The sequence below is a fragment of the Tachypleus tridentatus genome, chromosome 6 (genome assembly GCF_004210375.1).
Source record: "Tachypleus tridentatus isolate NWPU-2018 chromosome 6, ASM421037v1, whole genome shotgun sequence".
Taxonomy (NCBI): Eukaryota; Metazoa; Arthropoda; class Merostomata; order Xiphosura; family Limulidae; genus Tachypleus; species Tachypleus tridentatus.
Window position 1 is genome coordinate 147,583,931 of NC_134830.1, and position 22,621 is coordinate 147,606,551.

General features: G+C 33.7%; 1 protein-coding gene across 1 annotated transcript in view; it reads right to left on the bottom strand.

Moving 5' to 3' along the window:
* LOC143251760 (ADP-ribosylation factor-binding protein GGA1-like) overlaps positions 1-17,718 on the bottom strand; it is a 54,241-nt gene extending 36,523 nt beyond the window's left edge. The window contains exon 1 of the mRNA XM_076503003.1: positions 17,715-17,718. Coding sequence (XP_076359118.1) covers positions 17,715-17,718 — 4 coding nt within the window. The remainder of the gene's footprint in view (positions 1-17,714) is intronic.
* Between the last annotated feature and the right edge of the window lie 4,903 nt (positions 17,719-22,621).

Consider the following 22,621-nt stretch of genomic DNA (forward strand, 5'->3'; position numbering starts at 1 on the left):
CTCTTTACATGTAAGATAACTACTGAAACCATAGGGTTGTTTCTGTTCTCTACACTCTTTACATGTAAGATAACTACTGAAACCATAGGGTTGTTTCTGTTCTCTACACTCTTTACATGTAAGATAACTACTGAAACCATAGGGTTGTTTCTGTTCTCTACACTCTTTACATGTAAGATAACTACTGAAACCATAGGGTTGTTTCTGTTCTCTACACTCTTTACATGTAAGATAACTACTGAAACCATAGGGTTGTTTCTGTTCTCTACACTCTTTACATGTAAGATAACTACTGAAACCATAGGGTTGTTTCTGTTCTCTACACTCTTTACATGTAAGATAACTACTGAAACCATAGGGTTGTTTCTGTTCTCTACACTCTTTACATGTAAGATAACTACTGAAACCATAGGGTTGTTTCTGTTCTCTACACTCTTTACATGTAAGATAACTACTGAAACCATAGGGTTGTTTCTGTTCTCTACACTCTTTACATGTAAGATAACTACTGAAACCATAGGGTTGTTTCTGTTCTCTACACTCTTTACATGTAAGATAACTACTGAAACCATAGGGTTGTTTCTGTTCTCTACACTCTTTACATGTAAGATAACTACTGAAACCATAGGGTTGTTTCTGTTCTCTACACTCTTTACATGTAAGATAACTACTGAAACCATAGGGTTGTTTCTGTTCTCTACACTCTTTACATGTAAGATAACTACTGAAACCATAGGGTTGTTTCTGTTCTCTACACTCTTTACATGTAAGATAACTACTGAAACCATAGGGTTGTTTCTGTTCTCTACACTCTTTACATGTAAGATAACTACTGAAACCATAGGGTTGTTTCTGTTCTCTACACTCTTTACATGTAAGATAACTACTGAAACCATAGGGTTGTTTCTGTTCTCTACACTCTTTACATGTAAGATAACTACTGAAACCATAGGGTTGTTTCTGTTCTCTACACTCTTTACATGTAAGATAACTACTGAAACCATAGGGTTGTTTCTGTTCTCTACACTCTTTACATGTAAGATAACTACTGAAACCATAGGGTTGTTTCTGTTCTCTACACTCTTTACATGTAAGATAACTACTGAAACCATAGGGTTGTTTCTGTTCTCTACACTCTTTACATGTAAGATAACTACTGAAACCATAGGGTTGTTTCTGTTCTCTACACTCTTTACATGTAAGATAACTACTGAAACCATAGGGTTGTTTCTGTTCTCTACACTCTTTACATGTAAGATAACTACTGAAACCATAGGGTTGTTTCTGTTCTCTACACTCTTTACATGTAAGATAACTACTGAAACCATAGGGTTGTTTCTGTTCTCTACACTCTTTACATGTAAGATAACTACTGAAACCATAGGGTTGTTTCTGTTCTCTACACTCTTTACATGTAAGATAACTACTGAAACCATAGGGTTGTTTCTGTTCTCTACACTCTTTACATGTAAGATAACTACTGAAACCATAGGGTTGTTTCTGTTCTCTACACTCTTTACATGTAAGATAACTACTGAAACCATAGGGTTGTTTCTGTTCTCTACACTCTTTACATGTAAGATAACTACTGAAACCATAGGGTTGTTTCTGTTCTCTACACTCTTTACATGTAAGATAACTACTGAAACCATAGGGTTGTTTCTGTTCTCTACACTCTTTACATGTAAGATAACTACTGAAACCATAGGGTTGTTTCTGTTCTCTACACTCTTTACATGTAAGATAACTACTGAAACCATAGGGTTGTTTCTGTTCTCTACACTCTTTACATGTAAGATAACTACTGAAACCATAGGGTTGTTTCTGTTCTCTACACTCTTTACATGTAAGATAACTACTGAAACCATAGGGTTGTTTCTGTTCTCTACACTCTCTTACATGTAAGATAACTACTGAAACCATAGGGTTGTTTCTGTTCTCTACACTCTTTACATGTAAGATAACTACTGAAACCATAGGGTTGTTTCTGTTCTCTACACTCTTTACATGTAAGATAACTACTGAAACCATAGGGTTGTTTCTGTTCTCTACACTCTTACATGTAAGATAACTACTGAAACCATAGGGTTGTTTCTGTTCTCTACACTCTTTACATGTAAGATAACTACTGAAACCATAGGGTTGTTTCTGTTCTCTACACTCTTTACATGTAAGATAACTACTGAAACCATAGGGTTGTTTCTGTTCTCTACACTCTTTACATGTAAGATAACTACTGAAACCATAGGGTTGTTTCTGTTCTCTACACTCTTTACATGTAAGATAACTACTGAAACCATAGGGTTGTTTCTGTTCTCTACACTCTTTACATGTAAGATAACTACTGAAACCATAGGGTTGTTTCTGTTCTCTACACTCTTTACATGTAAGATAACTACTGAAACCATAGGGTTGTTTCTGTTCTCTACACTCTTTACATGTAAGATAACTACTGAAACCATAGGGTTGTTTCTGTTCTCTACACTCTTTACATGTAAGATAACTACTGAAACCATAGGGTTGTTTCTGTTCTCTACACTCTTTACATGTAAGATAACTACTGAAACCATAGGGTTGTTTCTGTTCTCTACACTCTTTACATGTAAGATAACTACTGAAACCATAGGGTTGTTTCTGTTCTCTACACTCTTTACATGTAAGATAACTACTGAAACCATAGGGTTGTTTCTGTTCTCTACACTCTTTACATGTAAGATAACTACTGAAACCATAGGGTTGTTTCTGTTCTCTACACTCTTTACATGTAAGATAACTACTGAAACCATAGGGTTGTTTCTGTTCTCTACACTCGTTACATGTAAGATAACTACTGAAACCATAGGGTTGTTTCTGTTCTCTACACTCTTTACATGTAAGATAACTACTGAAACCATAGGGTTGTTTCTGTTCTCTACACTCTTTACATGTAAGATAACTACTGAAACCATAGGGTTGTTTCTGTTCTCTACACTCTTTACATGTAAGATAACTACTGAAACCATAGGGTTGTTTCTGTTCTCTACACTCTTTACATGTAAGATAACTACTGAAACCATAGGGTTGTTTCTGTTCTCTACACTCTTTACATGTAAGATAACTACTGAAACCATAGGGTTGTTTCTGTTCTCTACACTCTTTACATGTAAGATAACTACTGAAACCATAGGGTTGTTTCTGTTCTCTACACTCTTTACATGTAAGATAACTACTGAAACCATAGGGTTGTTTCTGTTCTCTACACTCTTTACATGTAAGATAACTACTGAAACCATAGGGTTGTTTCTGTTCTCTACACTCTTTACATGTAAGATAACTACTGAAACCATAGGGTTGTTTCTGTTCTCTACACTCTTTACATGTAAGATAACTACTGAAACCATAGGGTTGTTTCTGTTCTCTACACTCTTTACATGTAAGATAACTACTGAAACCATAGGGTTGTTTCTGTTCTCTACACTCTTTACATGTAAGATAACTACTGAAACCATAGGGTTGTTTCTGTTCTCTACACTCTTTACATGTAAGATAACTACTGAAACCATAGGGTTGTTTCTGTTCTCTACACTCTTTACATGTAAGATAACTACTGAAACCATAGGGTTGTTTCTGTTCTCTACACTCTTTACATGTAAGATAACTACTGAAACCATAGGGTTGTTTCTGTTCTCTACACTCTTTACATGTAAGATAACTACTGAAACCATAGGGTTGTTTCTGTTCTCTACACTCTTTACATGTAAGATAACTACTGAAACCATAGGGTTGTTTCTGTTCTCTACACTCTTTACATGAAAGATAACTACTGAAACCATAGGGTTGTTTCTGTTCTCTACACTCTTTACATGTAAGATAACTACTGAAACCATAGGGTTGTTTCTGTTCTCTACACTCTTTACATGTAAGATAACTACTGAAACCATAGGGTTGTTTCTGTTCTCTACACTCTTTACATGTAAGATAACTACTGAAACCATAGGGTTGTTTCTGTTCTCTACACTCTTTACATGTAAGATAACTACTGAAACCATAGGGTTGTTTCTGTTCTCTACACTCTTTACATGTAAGATAACTACTGAAACCATAGGGTTGTTTCTGTTCTCTACACTCTTTACATGTAAGATAACTACTGAAACCATAGGGTTGTTTCTGTTCTCTACACTCTTTACATGTAAGATAACTACTGAAACCATAGGGTTGTTTCTGTTCTCTACACTCTTTACATGTAAGATAACTACTGAAACCATAGGGTTGTTTCTGTTCTCTACACTCTTTACATGTAAGATAACTACTGAAACCATAGGGTTGTTTCTGTTCTCTACACTCTTTACATGTAAGATAACTACTGAAACCATAGGGTTGTTTCTGTTCTCTACACTCTTTACATGTAAGATAACTACTGAAACCATAGGGTTGTTTCTGTTCTCTACACTCTTTACATGTAAGATAACTACTGAAACCATAGGGTTGTTTCTGTTCTCTACACTCCTTACATGTAAGATAACTACTGAAACCATAGGGTTGTTTCTGTTCTCTACACTCTTTACATGTAAGATAACTACTGAAACCATAGGGTTGTTTCTGTTCTCTACACTCTTTACATGTAAGATAACTACTGAAACCATAGGGTTGTTTCTGTTCTCTACACTCTTTACATGTAAGATAACTACTGAAACCATAGGGTTGTTTCTGTTCTCTACACTCTTTACATGAAAGATAACTACTGAAACCATAGGGTTGTTTCTGTTCTCTACACTCTTTACATGTAAGATAACTACTGAAACCATAGGGTTGTTTCTGTTCTCTACACTCTTTACATGTAAGATAACTACTGAAACCATAGGGTTGTTTCTGTTCTCTACACTCTTTACATGTAAGATAACTACTGAAACCATAGGGTTGTTTCTGTTCTCTACACTCTTTACATGTAAGATAACTACTGAAACCATAGGGTTGTTTCTGTTCTCTACACTCTTTACATGTAAGATAACTACTGAAACCATAGGGTTGTTTCTGTTCTCTACACTCTTTACATGTAAGATAACTACTGAAACCATAGGGTTGTTTCTGTTCTCTACACTCTTTACATGTAAGATAACTACTGAAACCATAGGGTTGTTTCTGTTCTCTACACTCTTTACATGTAAGATAACTACTGAAACCATAGGGTTGTTTCTGTTCTCTACACTTTACATGTAAGATAACTACTGAAACCATAGGGTTGTTTCTGTTCTCTACACTCTTTACATGTAAGATAACTACTGAAACCATAGGGTTGTTTCTGTTCTCTACACTCTTTACATGAAAGATAACTACTGAAACCATAGGGTTGTTTCTGTTCTCTACACTCTTTACATGTAAGATAACTACTGAAACCATAGGGTTGTTTCTGTTCTCTACACTCTTTACATGTAAGATAACTACTGAAACCATAGGGTTGTTTCTGTTCTCTACACTCTTTACATGAAAGATAACTACTGAAACCATAGGGTTGTTTCTGTTCTCTACACTCTTTACATGTAAGATAACTACTGAAACCATAGGGTTGTTTCTGTTCTCTACACTCTTTACATGTAAGATAACTACTGAAACCATAGGGTTGTTTCTGTTCTCTACACTCTTTACATGTAAGATAACTACTGAAACCATAGGGTTGTTTCTGTTCTCTACACTCTTTACATGTAAGATAACTACTGAAACCATAGGGTTGTTTCTGTTCTCTACACTCTTTACATGTAAGATAACTACTGAAACCATAGGGTTGTTTCTGTTCTCTACACTCTTTACATGTAAGATAACTACTGAAACCATAGGGTTGTTTCTGTTCTCTACACTCTTTACATGTAAGATAACTACTGAAACCATAGGGTTGTTTCTGTTCTCTACACTCTTTACATGAAAGATAACTACTGAAACCATAGGGTTGTTTCTGTTCTCTACACTCTTTACATGAAGATAACTACTGAAACCATAGGGTTGTTTCTGTTCTCTACACTCTTTACATGAAGATAACTACTGAAACCATAGGGTTGTTTCTGTTCTCTACACTCTTTACATGTAAGATAACTACTGAAACCATAGGGTTGTTTCTGTTCTCTACACTCTTTACATGAAAGATAACTACTGAAACCATAGGGTTGTTTCTGTTCTCTACACTCTTTACATGTAAGATAACTACTGAAACCATAGGGTTGTTTCTGTTCTCTACACTCTTTACATGTAAGATAACTACTGAAACCATAGGGTTGTTTCTGTTCTCTACACTCTTTACATGTAAGATAACTACTGAAACCATAGGGTTGTTTCTGTTCTCTACACTTTTACATTACATGTAAGATAACTACTGAAACCATAGGGTTGTTTCTGTTCTCTACACTCTTTACATGTAAGATAACTACTGAAACCATAGGGTTGTTTCTGTTCTCTACACTCTTTACATGTAAGATAACTACTGAAACCATAGGGTTGTTTCTGTTCTCTACACTCTTTACATGTAAGATAACTACTGAAACCATAGGGTTGTTTCTGTTCTCTACACTCTTTACATGAAAGATAACTACTGAAACCATAGGGTTGTTTCTGTTCTCTACACTCTTTACATGTAAGATAACTACTGAAACCATAGGGTTGTTTCTGTTCTCTACACTCTTTACATGTAAGATAACTACTGAAACCATAGGGTTGTTTCTGTTCTCTACACTCGTTACATGTAAGATAACTACTGAAACCATATGGTTGTTTCTGTTCTCTACACTCCTTACATGTAAGATAACTACTGAAACCATAGGGTTGTTTCTGTTCTCTACACTTGTTACATGTAAGATAATTACTGAAACCATAGGGTTGTTTCTGTTCTCTACACTCTTTACATGTAAGATAACTACTGAAACCATAGGGTTGTTTCTGTTCTCTACACTCTTTACATGTAAGATAACTACTGAAACCATAGGGTTGTTTCTGTTCTCTACACTCTTTACATGTAAGATAACTACTGAAACCATAGGGTTGTTTCTGTTCTCTACACTCTTTACATGTAAGATAACTACTGAAACCATAGGGTTGTTTCTATTTTCTACTTTTCTTACATATAACTACTGAAACCATAGGGTTATTTCTGTTCTCTACACTCTTTACATGTAAGATAACTACTGAAACCATAGGGTTGTTTCTGTTCTCTACACTCTTTACATGAAAGATAACTACTGAAACCATAGGGTTGTTTCTGTTCTCTACACTCTTTACATGAAAGATAACTACTGAAACCATAGGGTTGTTTCTGTTCTCTACACTCTTTACATGTAAGATAACTACTGAAACCATAGGGTTGTTTCTGTTCTCTACACTCTTTACATGTAAGATAACTACTGAAACCATAGGGTTGTTTCTGTTCTCTACACTCTTTACATGTAAGATAACTACTGAAACCATAGGGTTGTTTCTGTTCTCTACACTCTTTACATGTAAGATAACTACTGAAACCATAGGGTTGTTTCTGTTCTCTACACTCTTTACATGAAAGATAACTACTGAAACCATAGGGTTGTTTCTGTTCTCTACACTCTTTACATGTAAGATAACTACTGAAACCATAGGGTTGTTTCTGTTCTCTACACTCTTTACATGTAAGATAACTACTGAAACCATAGGGTTGTTTCTGTTCTCTACACTCTTTACATGTAAGATAACTACTGAAACCATAGGGTTGTTTCTGTTCTCTACACTCTTTACATGTAAGATAACTACTGAAACCATAGGGTTGTTTCTGTTCTCTACACTCTTTACATGTAAGATAACTACTGAAACCATAGGGTTGTTTCTGTTCTCTACACTCTTTACATGTAAGATAACTACTGAAACCATAGGGTTGTTTCTGTTCTCTACACTCTTTACATGAAAGATAACTACTGAAACCATAGGGTTGTTTCTGTTCTCTACACTCTTTACATGTAAGATAACTACTGAAACCATAGGGTTGTTTCTGTTCTCTACACTCTTTACATGAAAGATAACTACTGAAACCATAGGGTTGTTTCTGTTCTCTACACTCTTTACATGTAAGATAACTACTGAAACCATATGGTTGTTTCTGTTCTCTACACTCGTTACATGTAAGATAACTACTGAAACCATAGGGTTGTTTCTGTTCTCTACACTCGTTACATGTAAGATAACTACTGAAACCATAGGGTTGTTTCTGTTTTCTACTTTCCTTACATATAACTACTGAAACCATAGAGTTGTTTCTATTTTCTACTTTCCTTACATATAACTACTGAAACCATAGGGTTGTTTCTGTTCTTTACACTCTTTACATGAAAAATAACTACTGAAACCATAGGGTTGTTTCTGTTCTCTACACTCTTTACATGTAAGATAACTACTGAAACCATAGGGTTGTTTCTGTTCTCTACACTCTTTACATGTAAGATAACTACTGAAACCATAGGGTTGTTTCTGTTCTCTACACTCTTTACATGAAAGATAACTACTGAAACCATAGGGTTGTTTCTGTTCTCTACACTCTTTACATGAAAGATAACTACTGAAACCATAGGGTTGTTTCTGTTCTCTACACTCTTTACATGTAAGATAACTACTGAAACCATAGGGTTGTTTCTGTTCTCTACACTCTTTACATGTAAGATAACTACTGAAACCATAGGGTTGTTTCTGTTCTCTACACTCTTTACATGTAAGATAACTACTGAAACCATAGGGTTGTTTCTGTTCTCTACACTCTTTACATGTAAGATAACTACTGAAACCATAGGGTTGTTTCTGTTCTCTACACTCTTTACATGTAAGATAACTACTGAAACCATAGGGCTGTTTCTGTTCTCTACACTCTTTACATGTAAGATAACTACTGAAACCATAGGGTTGTTTCTGTTCTCTACACTCTTTACATGTAAGATAACTACTGAAACCATAGGGTTGTTTCTATTTTCTACTTTTCTTACATATAACTACTGAAACCATAGGGTTATTTCTGTTCTCTACACTCTTTACATGTAAGATAACTACTGAAACCATAGGGTTGTTTCTGTTCTCTACACTCTTTACATGAAAGATAACTACTGAAACCATAGGGTTGTTTCTGTTCTCTACACTCTTTACATGTAAGATAACTACTGAAACCATAGGGTTGTTTCTGTTCTCTACACTCTTTACATGTAAGATAACTACTGAAACCATAGGGTTGTTTCTGTTCTCTACACTCTTTACATGAAAGATAACTACTGAAACCATAGGGTTATTTCTGTTCTCTACACTCTTTACATGTAAGATAACTACTGAAACCATAGGGTTGTTTCTGTTCTCTACACTCTTTACATGTAAGATAACTACTGAAACCATAGGGTTGTTTCTGTTCTCTACACTCTTTACATGTAAGATAACTACTGAAACCATAGGGTTGTTTCTGTTCTCTACACTCTTTACATGTAAGATAACTACTGAAACCATAGGGTTGTTTCTGTTCTCTACACTCTTTACATGTAAGATAACTACTGAAACCATAGGGTTGTTTCTGTTCTCTACACTCTTTACATGTAAGATAACTACTGAAACCATGGGTTGTTTCTGTTCTCTACACTCTTTACATGTAAGATAACTACTGAAACCATAGGGTTGTTTCTGTTCTCTACACTCTTTACATGTAAGATAACTACTGAAACCATAGGGTTGTTTCTGTTCTCTACACTCTTTACATGTAAGATAACTACTGAAACCATAGGGTTGTTTCTGTTCTCTACACTCTTTACATGTAAGATAACTACTGAAACCATAGGGTTGTTTCTGTTCTCTACACTCTTTACATGTAAGATAACTACTGAAACCATAGGGTTGTTTCTGTTCTCTACACTCTTTACATGTAAGATAACTACTGAAACCATAGGGTTGTTTCTGTTCTCTACACTCTTTACATGAAAGATAACTACTGAAACCATAGGGTTGTTTCTGTTCTCTACACTCTTTACATGTAAGATAACTACTGAAACCATAGGGTTGTTTCTGTTCTCTACACTCGTTACATGTAAGATAACTACTGAAACCATAGGGTTGTTTCTGTTCTCTACACTCTTTACATGTAAGATAACTACTGAAACCATAGGGTTGTTTCTATTTTCTACTTTCCTTACATATAACTACTGAAACCATAGAGTTGTTTCTATTTTCTACTTTCCTTACATATAACTACTGAAACCATAGGGTTGTTTCTGTTCTTTACACTCTTTACATGAAAGATAACTACTGAAACCATAGGGTTGTTTCTGTTCTCTACACTCTTTACATGTAAGATAACTACTGAAACCATAGGGTTGTTTCTGTTCTCTACACTCTTTACATGTAAGATAACTACTGAAACCATAGGGTTGTTTCTGTTCTCTACACTCTTTACATGAAAGATAACTACTGAAATCATAGGGTTGTTTCTGTTCTCTACACTCTTTACGTGAAAGATAACTACTGAAACCATAGGGTTGTTTCTGTTCTCTACACTCTTTACATGTAAGATAACTACTGAAACCATAGGGTTGTTTCTGTTCTCTACACTCCTTACATGTAAGATAACTACTGAAACCATAGGGTTGTTTCTGTTCTCTACACTCCTTACATGTAAGATAACTACTGAAACCATAGGGTTGTTTCTGTTCTCTACACTCTTTACATGTAAGATAACTACTGAAACCATAGGGCTGTTTCTGTTCTCTACACTCTTTACATGTAAGATAACTACTGAAACCATAGGGTTGTTTCTGTTCTCTACACTCTTTACATGTAAGATAACTACTGAAACCATAGGGTTGTTTCTGTTCTCTACACTCTTTACATGAAAGATAACTACTGAAACCATAGGGTTGTTTCTGTTCTCTACACTCTTTACATGTAAGATAACTACTGAAACCATAGGGTTGTTTCTGTTCTCTACACTCGTTACATGTAAGATAACTACTGAAACCATATGGTTGTTTCTGTTCTCTACACTCGTTACATGTAAGATAACTACTGAAACCATATGGTTGTTTCTGTTCTCTACACTCCTTACATGTAAGATAACTACTGAAACCATAGGGTTGTTTCTGTTCTCTACACTCTTTACATGTAAGATAACTACTGAAACCATAGGGTTGTTTCTGTTCTCTACACTCTTTACATGTAAGATAACTACTGAAACCATAGGGTTGTTTCTGTTCTCTACACTCTTTACATGTAAGATAACTACTGAAACCATAGGGTTGTTTCTGTTCTCTACACTCTTTACATGTAAGATAACTACTGAAACCATAGGGTTGTTTCTGTTCTCTACACTCTTTACATGTAAGATAACTACTGAAACCATAGGGTTGTTTCTGTTCTCTACACTCTTTACATGTAAGATAACTACTGAAACCATAGGGTTGTTTCTATTTTCTACTTTTCTTACATATAACTACTGAAACCATAGGGTTATTTCTGTTCTCTACACTCTTTACATGTAAGATAACTACTGAAACCATAGGGTTGTTTCTGTTCTCTACACTCTTTACATGAAAGATAACTACTGAAACCATAGGGTTATTTCTGTTCTCTACACTCTTTACATGAAAGATAACTACTGAAACCATAGGGTTGTTTCTGTTCTCTACACTCTTTACATGTAAGATAACTACTGAAACCATAGGGTTGTTTCTGTTCTCTACACTCTTTACATGAAAGATAACTACTGAAACCATAGGGTTATTTCTGTTCTTTACACTCTTTACATGTAAGATAACTACTGAAACCATAGGGTTATTTCTGTTCTCTACCCTCTTTACATGTAAGATAACTACTGAAACCATAGGGTTATTTCTGTTCTCTACCCTCTTTACATGTAAGATAACTACTGAAACCATAGGGTTGTTTCTGTTCTCTACACTCTTTACATGAAAGATAACTACTGAAACCATAGGGTTGTTTCTGTTCTCTACACTCCTTACATGTAAGATAACTACTGAAACCATAGGGTTGTTTCTGTTCTCTACACTCCTTACATGTAAGATAACTACTGAAACCATGGGGTTGTTTCTGTTCTCTACACTCTTTACATGTAAGATAACTACTGAAACCATATGGTTGTTTCTGTTCTCTACACTCTTTACATGTAAGATAACTACTGAAACCATAGGGTTGTTTCTGTTCTCTACACTCTTTACATGTAAGATAACTACTGAAACCATAGGGTTGTTTCTGTTCTCTACACTCTTTACATGTAAGATAACTACTGAAACCATAGGGTTGTTTCTGTTCTCTACACTCTTTACATGTAAGATAACTACTGAAACCATAGGGTTGATTCTGTTCTCTACACTCTTTACATGTAAGATAACTACTGAAATCATAGGGTGTTTCTGTTCTCTACACTCTTTACATGTGAGATAACTACTGAAACCATATGGCTGTTTCTGTTCTCTACACTCTTTACATGTAAGATACCTACTGAAACCATAGGGTTGTTTCTGTTTTCTACACTCTTTACATGAAAGATAACTACTGAAACCATAATGTTATTTCTGTTCTCTACACTCTTTACATGTAAGATAACTACTGAAACCATATGGTTGTTTCTGTTCTCTACACTCTTTACATGTAAGATAACTACTGAAACCATAGGGTTGTTTCTGTTCTGTACACTCTTTACATGAAAGATAACTACTGAAACCATAGGGTTGTTTCTGTTCTTTACACTCTTTACATGTAAGATAACTACTGAAACCATAGGGTTGTTTCTGTTCTCTACACTCTTTACATGAATGATAACTACTGAAACCATAGGGTTGTTTCTGTTCTCTACACTCTTTACATGAATGATAACTACTGAAACCATGTGGTTGTTTCTGTTCTCTACACTCATTACATGTAAGATAACTACTGAAACCATAGGGTTGTTTCTGTTCTTTACACTCTTTACATGAAAGATAACTACTGAAACCATAGGGTTGTTTCTGTTCTCTACACTCTTTACATAAAAGGTAACGACTGAAACCATAGGGTTGTTTCTGTTCTCTACACTCTTTACATAAAAGGTAACGACTGAAACCATAGTTTGTTTCTATTTTGCTTCTAGTTCAAACTTTATTCCCCTAGGAAACACATTGAAGAACTGAACTGAATTTTGATGGTGTTTGTTACAGAAAAACTGTGATAATTATGACACATTGTCTGTATATTAATATTTTGTATTCTTTTGTACATTATATAATTAAAAATATTTTTTGTGTAGCAGTAATAGTGTTATAAAAAATAAAGTTAACAGTCATTGTAAGTAAAAAGAAGACCCAGATAAGTACTTTATTTCTTGTTTTTCACAAGCATTCATTATTTATTATTATAAAAATAACTAAAAGATAAAAATTAGGAACTTTTTAGATTAGATAAAATAAAGAATAATAATAGAAACATTGCACAACATATGCTTGTGAGTAGTTCGTGCATTATGTAATTCAATGGGATAATGTGAGTGCATGTTCACCAAATTGTTTGCATTGCACGTGGTGGGAATATTATTTAGACATTGGTGGAAAGACAGTAAAACTTAGCTATAAACAGATGTGTAGAGTTGTAAGTTTATGAGTTGAATGGTACTTGATTAGACAAATGTAGTTTCATGTTACAGTTTGAAGTCTTTCAATAATGAAAAAGGTTAATTTAGATTATTTGGAATTTTATTTTTTGGTGGTTACAAGATAGGTTAAATTAACCAACCTCACATAGAACTAAAATATAAAAAATAACATGAAATGTAAAGTACTGAAAAGAAATATTTGAAATGTATATAGGAGATTTTAGAGATTATACAGAATAAAATTCAGGTTTAACAGATGAAGAAAATTACCTTAAACCTCAATGTTAAAATCTCTTTCATTCAAATTAGGCAATAGTTTGCTTCCATATATTTATGGAGAATGTTTTAGTAAAAATTCAGATTTTTCACTACAACTGATTCTTAATAATTACTGAAATTTAATGATGATACACAAAACAGAAGTGACAACATGGAAACTTCAAAGGTTATGAACTTGGCCAAGGCCATAGTGAGAATGTTAATATTTTTGTATGTTCAATCCTGAAATGATCTTATCAAACCATACTTTACCTGTTTTCCAGGAAAAAGCTCATCTGAAGTACAAGATAACATACATCATCGAAGGTCAGACTCATACCGACATTGGAGAAGTGTATAATCTACTTGAACGTAGATGATTTTCACAAAGTTTAAATCAAGAAATATATAAACAATAGAAAAGGAATATACGAAATTAATTTGCACTGGAGTGGTAGAAGTCCATCTTTCAGTTTACTTTTCTGATATTATTCAAAATTAATAACTTGTAAAGAATTTCTTCTTGTTCTTTTCTGGTAATCAGTACATATTCACCCAAGGATGTGATCTAGTGATTGTTAACTGTGTTATAAGATTATTTTTTATTAAGGCATTATAATTCAAATATACCAGCTTTAGGTATTAGCTGCATGTCATATCTGACTAGTAGAACTTGTGTTTATCTAACCCTGAATCTGGCTGCTGTTTTTAAAGAAAATAAGGAAATAGAGTAATGGATTAATTATTACATTCAAACTCTCTTATTAAACTGCATTTCATAAGGTGTTAAATTATGCATCAGAGTTTATAGCCAGAATAAGAGGTATTACTTGCACACAGAACTCCTGTTCCAAATTCCCAGTTGGTGTCTTGAGAAATCTGTGATTGATATATTACTGAAATACTGAAAATTCTTCATGTCTATGGGCCTGAGCCCTAAATCTTCTAAGTACCTAGTGATGCCTCTGGCTGAAATAATTTAAAGTTTTGATTTCGTGACAACTTATGAAATCTCATTACGTTTGTCATTTTAAACTCAACATTTTAGTGTATTATCGAACTTAGTGATATAACACACTAGGTCTTTTCATGACTAAATGATTGATTCTCATGTTACACTTGTCAGCTATAACCTTAAAACAAAGTGTGTAAAAAAAATTAAAAACTTCACATTTCCAGTTCTTAAATGCTACAGGTCTTTGTTCCTGTCAAAACTGTTTTTTCCTCCCTTCACTGCAGCCTCTTTTAGATACTTGATGACCCCTTATTTCTAAAATTTTAAGAGATGCCAGTGGATATCGTCATGACTTATTCATCGGTGTTATGATCATTAGAGAGTGTTATTGTGCATGTTTAAATCGTAAACTACAGACTAGATTATACAGTTCACTGTCACCTTTCCTGTGTTCAGAAGATGTATTAAAACTGAAACTGTTAGCTGAATAATTTTTCTTTAGATTATTACAAGTACATGTCTATCTTGGTAACAAATGATCAGTGTGATGTGATTTAAAATTTGATAATCTTATCAACAGAAGTTTCATGCTACCAAGTCAAATGTGAACTGTGTTAAACAATTAGCTATTTTGTTATACTTCTCAAGAGACTCAATGGTAGATTTCCTCTTTTAGTTATCTACAATAAGCTGTATTATAAACTGTTACTCATTAAATCAGAGTCCAGACCCAACAATCTCAGCTGCCTGTACTTACGTTTAATCCATATTTTCTGTTAAACCATTGTCAGCAGTAATATGCAACTCACTATCTTCTATTTATTGAAATATGAGAGCTTATGTCTGCAATGCAAGAGTAACCTTAATACAGTCGTTAATGTAGTGATACCTGTGTTATAACAGTCTGTTAAGCCTACATGCATTGGTGGTAGTCAAAGTGTGCATGTCATGACCTTTTACCATGTGTCAGTCAACATGGTATTATGTATTTAATGTCAGAAATATCAAATTTCATTTTACCCTACACTATCGATTTATCAACAGTCCATGATAGAGGAGAGGAAATACTAACAGAATATTGAACAAAACTGTATTTCTGAGGTTCTAGATATTATGCTAAGTGTACAAACATAACCTGGTATTTGACTTGTCTGAGTCAGACTCATCAATTACGTAGTTTGAGTACAAACACTTTTGTAATACACCAAATTTTTTGTGTACGATGAACTTGTACATTTTGTGTAGATATACATATTAATCAATTAATTTGTCAAATGTGGTATTGCAACTTTTGTGTTTACTGGAAATTCTATGTGTGGAATTTTTAAAAGAGATAATATTTTGTGTTTTTTTAGAGACCATTATATATAAATAAGTTGATATGCACAATTCTATTTACAATATTTAAAACTAACAAGGTGTGTATTCATAACAAGAGCTTAAACTATATATATATTCAAACCATGTGGTAATAATTAAAACTTTAGACGATCTCAGTAGTGTGTGTGTGTGTTTATTATCTAGTAATGAAATATCAATGATAAGACAAACAATAATAGCATAAGAAATGGAGTACAGGAAACATCAGTGTGTGTTTTTTTAAATGGAATACAGGAAACATCAGTGTGTTTTTTTTAAATGGAATACAGGAAACATCAGTGTGTGTTTTTTCAAATGGAATACAGGAAACATCAGTTTTTTTTAAATGAAATACAGGAAACGTGTGTTTTTTAAATGGAATACAGGAAACAGTGTGTTTTTTAAATGGAATACAGGAAACAGTGTTTTTTTAAAAATGGAATACAGGAAACATCAGTATGTTTTTTTAAATGGAATACAGGAAACATCAGTATGTTTTTTTAAATGGAATACAGGAAACATCAGTATGTTTTTTTAAATGGAATACAAGAAACATCGGTGTTTTTTTTAAATGGAATACAAGAAACATTGGTGTTTTTTTTAAATGGAATACAGGAAACATCAGTATTTTTTAATGAAATACAGGAAACATCAGTGTTGTTTTTAAAAAATGGAATGCAGGAAATATCTTTTTTTTTTTTTAGAAATGGAATACAGGAGACAGTGTTGTTATTTAAAAATGGTAAAAAAGGAAATATCAGTGGGTTTTTTTTAGAAATTGAATACAGGAGACACCAGTGTATTTTTTTAAAAAATGGAATACAGGAAACATTAGTAAATATCTAAAATCCCAAGAGTAACCCATCAAACTATTTTCACTCTTAACAAGTGTTCACTGTCAGTACTAGTGTGTCTGATATGTAAAGTTCGGATGGGTTTTTTATATAACGTGGTGAACATGAAGTGAAAAATTATTGTTATAATGTTTAAATTAACACTGTTAAGATGAATAGTTAATATTGTAAGTCTCAAGCTAATAACTCATGTTAAAACTGTTGGTGTTAAAATTATGATATGGAAGTAGACTAAATATTTGAATAATGTTTGTGTTACATAAAACATAGAAACATCTGTTACTTGTGTACATAAAAATCATGAACTACTGAATTGTAGATTTTTGTTCCTTTCAAAGCTTGGAATGTCTATTAAACTTATCTAAACATTATTTTTATGTGGAGTATTGTATAAAATTGAGTACAATATTTTTCATATGTAGTTTTTTTGTTTGAAAATGATATATGTTTGTATAGTGTATGTAAAGAGGTGATTATCATTCTTTTTTGCAAGTCATCATGAACTTTTCTAGCTGACCCAAAAAATAGAGACACTGCTGTGAATGTATATGATTTGTTTTAGTCAGGGTGGTTAAACGAAGTACTCCTATTTTGCATGACCTTCCAAAAATTAACAAACAGATTGGTGTATCCTGATTAAAAACTTCTACAGCTAAAAGCAAAAACTGTCAGTGGTTCATACATAACCAAGTATTTAACTTACCCATGATCAACTGTTTGCCTTTAAAAAGAAGGAAATGGAAGTCACTTATTTTGAGTGATTGTTCCATGAATGTCACAAAACCTAAAAATGTCACTGGAGTTCATTTATAAAACAGATTAAAAAATGGGTTTTGTTTGTGGGTGTTACAGACATAAAGAAAATTAACCCACAGAGGTGAACTGTCAAAACTGATTTGATTTGGTGTGAAAATCAGTTGATTTCTCTGTGATGATGCATGTTCATTGTACATTACTCATTTTTATTTTTCAAATCAACAACCTTTGTTTTAAGGGAAAAAAAAATTTAAACCAGTAACCTGAATTATATATCACATTTATTATTCCATGGAGAAAGACAGTTGATACATACAGTTTATAAGAAAGTGAATTGAACTGGAAGGAAGGTTTTAATTTTGGAGCACTGTTCAGTCTTATGCTTCGGTTTCCACATTGGATAGTGGTTTCCTATTGGTCGCAGGAATAATTCATGGTGTAGTTGAAGGTGTCTGTCATTAGTATAATTTCCAAGTTATTGTGTTTTGTTTTTGTGATATGTCATACTGTGTTCTGGCACTTATAACTCTACTTTAAGTAACTATGATATCAACAAGAACAACTGAACATTTTGTACAGAAGACAACTGTACAGGTACTGTGGTCCAAGCTGGAGTGAGAAGTAATAGTGGTAAAACAAAAGTCATCAGTTCTTTAACAACTTGAAGATTTGCCTTTCAGATCCTAAGAACAAGAAATAATTCACCAATTCTACCTTTATAGGAAAATAATTGATCCTTTCCAAGGAATTGTATTAAAAAATCATTGTTTAGTATTCATGGAAGGATTTTGAAAAAGTTGTTCCATTAATGAAAGATAAAGAGGAAAATCTAGTCTGTATCAACATCATTGGATATGTAATTGAGTTAAAGTTCAATAAACGAGGTGCATGTTTTTTTCACTTGTTTGTAAAGCAACAATACAAAATAATCTCAAAAGTTTTAAAGTAAAATACTTCTAGTCAACACATAAAAACAACTTAGATTGGTCTGGTGGTTAGGTACTTGACTTGTGAACTATAATCTTTTATATTCCTGGGAAATGCATTCCATCAAATGAAAAAAAAAATCTCAAGTTAATGTTATGTAAATATGTATTCATAATAGTGTCTGTTAATAAATAACAAACTCATATGTACTTTAAAAATAACACAGGCCTATAAATTTAAATTCCATAAAAGTTGTTTAGGTTTAATAACAGATTTTCCATAATTCAGCTACACAGATGTTGAAAATAATATTCATTTTTGTCTATCATCCAAGGATTTTTTACACATTGGTAAGAAAAATTATAACTTTGATCATATTGTAATTTCGTTTATCACAATGAACATTTTTTATTGTTATGTTTCGGTTCCAGAATGACTGACAAGGCTCGCGTGGTGACAGTCTCGAGAAACCTATAGCCTTTAAATCTTTAAGCATAACAAGAGGTGATCTGATTTCAATGAAGATGATTCACTTATGTAAAAGTACATGTGATATTTGTGAAAACTCTGTATATTATGGAGAAAAAATGGATACAATTTTCAGATTCATTGTACATGAATTACTGTAGATTATGTAAAAATGTCAAGACAGCATAACCATCATAGGCCTGCAAAAATCACATGTATTAAGTCAAGATTTGCAGTATTGAATTTCATATATTGTTACATAAACAAGAAAACATTTCCAGGTAAATCTGAAGGCATGATTTATTCTTTTAAGGATCAGTCTTGGTGTATGGAAAGCAAGAACTGATGGTGTGATAGATCCTGTTGAGTCTGAGACCATATAATGAGGTTCTCTATGGGACTCCCAGGCTGACCAGCAAGAGTAGACCAGACCACACTGTGGTCACAACCAGCTGAGAGGAACTGTTAGTACTGATGTCCACCAGTCAGAACTAACCTACATCTGCAACAGTGAAAGCATCTCCACTTAGAACTGGTCAAGACCAACTGAGATGGACTGAAAGTACTGATGTCTGCTAGTCAGAACTAACCTACATTTGCAGTAGTGAAAGCATCTCAACTTAGAACTGGTCAAGACCAACTGAGAGGGACTGGGAGTACTGATGTCCACCAGTTAGAACTGACCTACATCTACAACAGTTGCAGCATTTCAACTAGGAACTGGGCAAGACCAACTGAAAGGAACTGGTCAGCCCTATAGGTTCCTGTGGGTGATATAAAGCAGATTTTCTCGTGTGTTCAAGGAAGTGGTAAAAAGAGTGGTGTTTCGTGTAGATAACTTCCACAAACAGTGAGAATCATGGTTCTGTTGTTCTGGGAATAACAGTTAGCCAAGCTTAAGGTTACTATCATTAACTACTTGATAGTTTCTCATTCTATTGGACTACAAGTTTGCCAAGGAAAGATTTGTGATAAGTCTGTATTAGCCTGTACCATAGGTAAAATGGATCTCTTTGCCCAGGGAAGGACTAGGCCACAATCTGGAATGTTACTGGCCAAAACAAGCAGTGCTATAAGTGATGCTGGTTAAGTGGCTCATGAAAAATGAAACTTCACAGTTGTGACGATTGGCTAAGATGTTGAAAAATGAACCCCTGATCACTTGTTTGAGAAACCAATAACTGAAAATGTGTTCTAGCCCTTGCTCTCTACACTAGCAGGTGGTTTTTGTCCAAACAAAATGCATTGGTGGAATTTTATGATCACCAGTCAATCACCCCAGGTTTAGAACAGATGGTTACTTTCACAGTCATATTCAGTAGAAGTAATGACCCTTAACTGTCAAGCTATTGAATTGTATTTCTGTTTAGAATGTTTTTACAGATATCTTACTCTTAGCATAGCTGTCACAGTTCTCTCTCGAGGCACTGTAGAGAACCTTTCACTTAACTGTGTGCAACTTTTCAAAGTATGTTGAAGGGGTTGTTTTTTTTATCAATGCATGATGTAATAGGTATTATTTCATTAAGATCACTGATATTCACTATTCTGTGATACTAACACAAATGGATTGATTCTTGTAAACAGAAAGTATAGTATTGTTGCTATGGCTAATTGTATTTAGCCAAGTTAATCTGAATGAATATTGATATACAATGTAGAAAAAAAGCAAAAGTTAATCTGGTAATAAAAGTTTTGGCTGAATGGTCTAGTTCAGCTAAACTGTGCCAACAATTATTTACTTTGGTAGAACACTGATTTTCACCACTGACGGTGTATACATTACTTAACTATCAGTTTTGCTGTGTAGTTTACAGAGGTTGTTACTGTAGCAAACTACAACTCTTGGTGGTCTTTGAGAAGCTGATCATTTATTTGGCTGAAAAAGTTGGAAACATGCAAATATACATGAATGAAGGTTTACACAAATGTCTTCATGCATATTGTCCAACAGCTACTAAGAGGTAACCATTGAATGAGAAAGCAAGAAGTTGATCAATGTTGAGACTTGGTTGTGTAAAGTTAACTGCAGACATTTGTCTGAAAGGCCTTATCCAAAGAAACATCAAACCTGTTTTCATTAATGCTGGGATGTGGCTGTTTTTGTTTTGACATTGAAGTTGGTTGGTTTGTTAATAAGTGCAAAGCGACACAATGGGCGGGCTATCTGAACTCCATCCACCATAGGTATCAGAATTCTGAAATTAAACACTCAGCACATAGTGAATTTTGTGGAAAAGATCAAAGAAACAAATATGATCATATCACATTTGCAGGAAAACATGTTTGACGTATTGTTTAGAGTGTTAACTCGTTGAATCTCAGTTTCGTTAAACTGAAATGTAAGTGGGTGAAATGAAGCCATTCATGGAAAGTTAAACATGTTAACAGTATGATCACTTGATGTAATCAGAAGGTTGTGGGTTTGAATCTCCATCATACCAAGCATGCTCACTCTTTCAGCCATGAGGGCATTATTATAATGTTAAGATTAATCCCATTATTCATTGGTAAAAGAGTTGGCAATGGGTGGTGATGACTAGCTGCTTTCCCTTTAGTCTTACACTGCTAAATTAGGGACAGCTAGCACAGATAGCCCTCGTGTAGCTTTGTGTGAAATTGAAAACAAACAAATCAGTGTAGTACCTTATATATAAACTGTTTTTATTTACAAGATTAAAAAAAAACTTGATGTAATCAATGTTTCATTTTTCATGACAGTATGATCACTTGATGTACTCAGTGTTTCATTTTTTATAACAGCATCATCACTTGATGTACTCAATGTTTCATTTTTTATAACAGTGTCATCACTTGTTGTATTCAATGTTTAATTTTTCACAACAGTATCATCACCAGATGTACTCAGTGTTTAATTGTTCACAACAGTATCATCACCAGATGTACTCAGTGTTTAATTTTTCACAACAGTATCATCACCAGATGTACTCAGTGTTTAGTTTTTCACAACAGTATCATCACCAGATGTACTCAGTGTTTAATTTTTCACAACAGTATCATTACCAGATGTACTCAGTGTTTAATTTTTCACAACAGTATCATCACCAGATGTACTCAGTGTTTAATTTTTCATAACAGTATCATCACCAGATGTACTCAGTGTTTAATTTTTCATAACAGTATCATCTCTAGATGTACTCGGTGTTTAATATTTCACAACAGTATCATCACCAGATGTACTCAGTGTTTAATTTTTCATAACAGTATCATCACTAGATGTACTCGGTGTTTAATTTCTTGGTTCTGATGAAGTGCTTTCAAAGTGTCCAGTGTTTTAATATTAACTTGACAACTTACAAAAGAAGATCAACATACGTAAGTGAAAACAGTACAGATGACACTGGAGGAAACATGTTCGTGATGAGCTGTGGTTATTATTCTCTATGCTGAATGAAATAAAAAGAAAGACAAGATGGTAGAATTATACAGAGAGAGAGA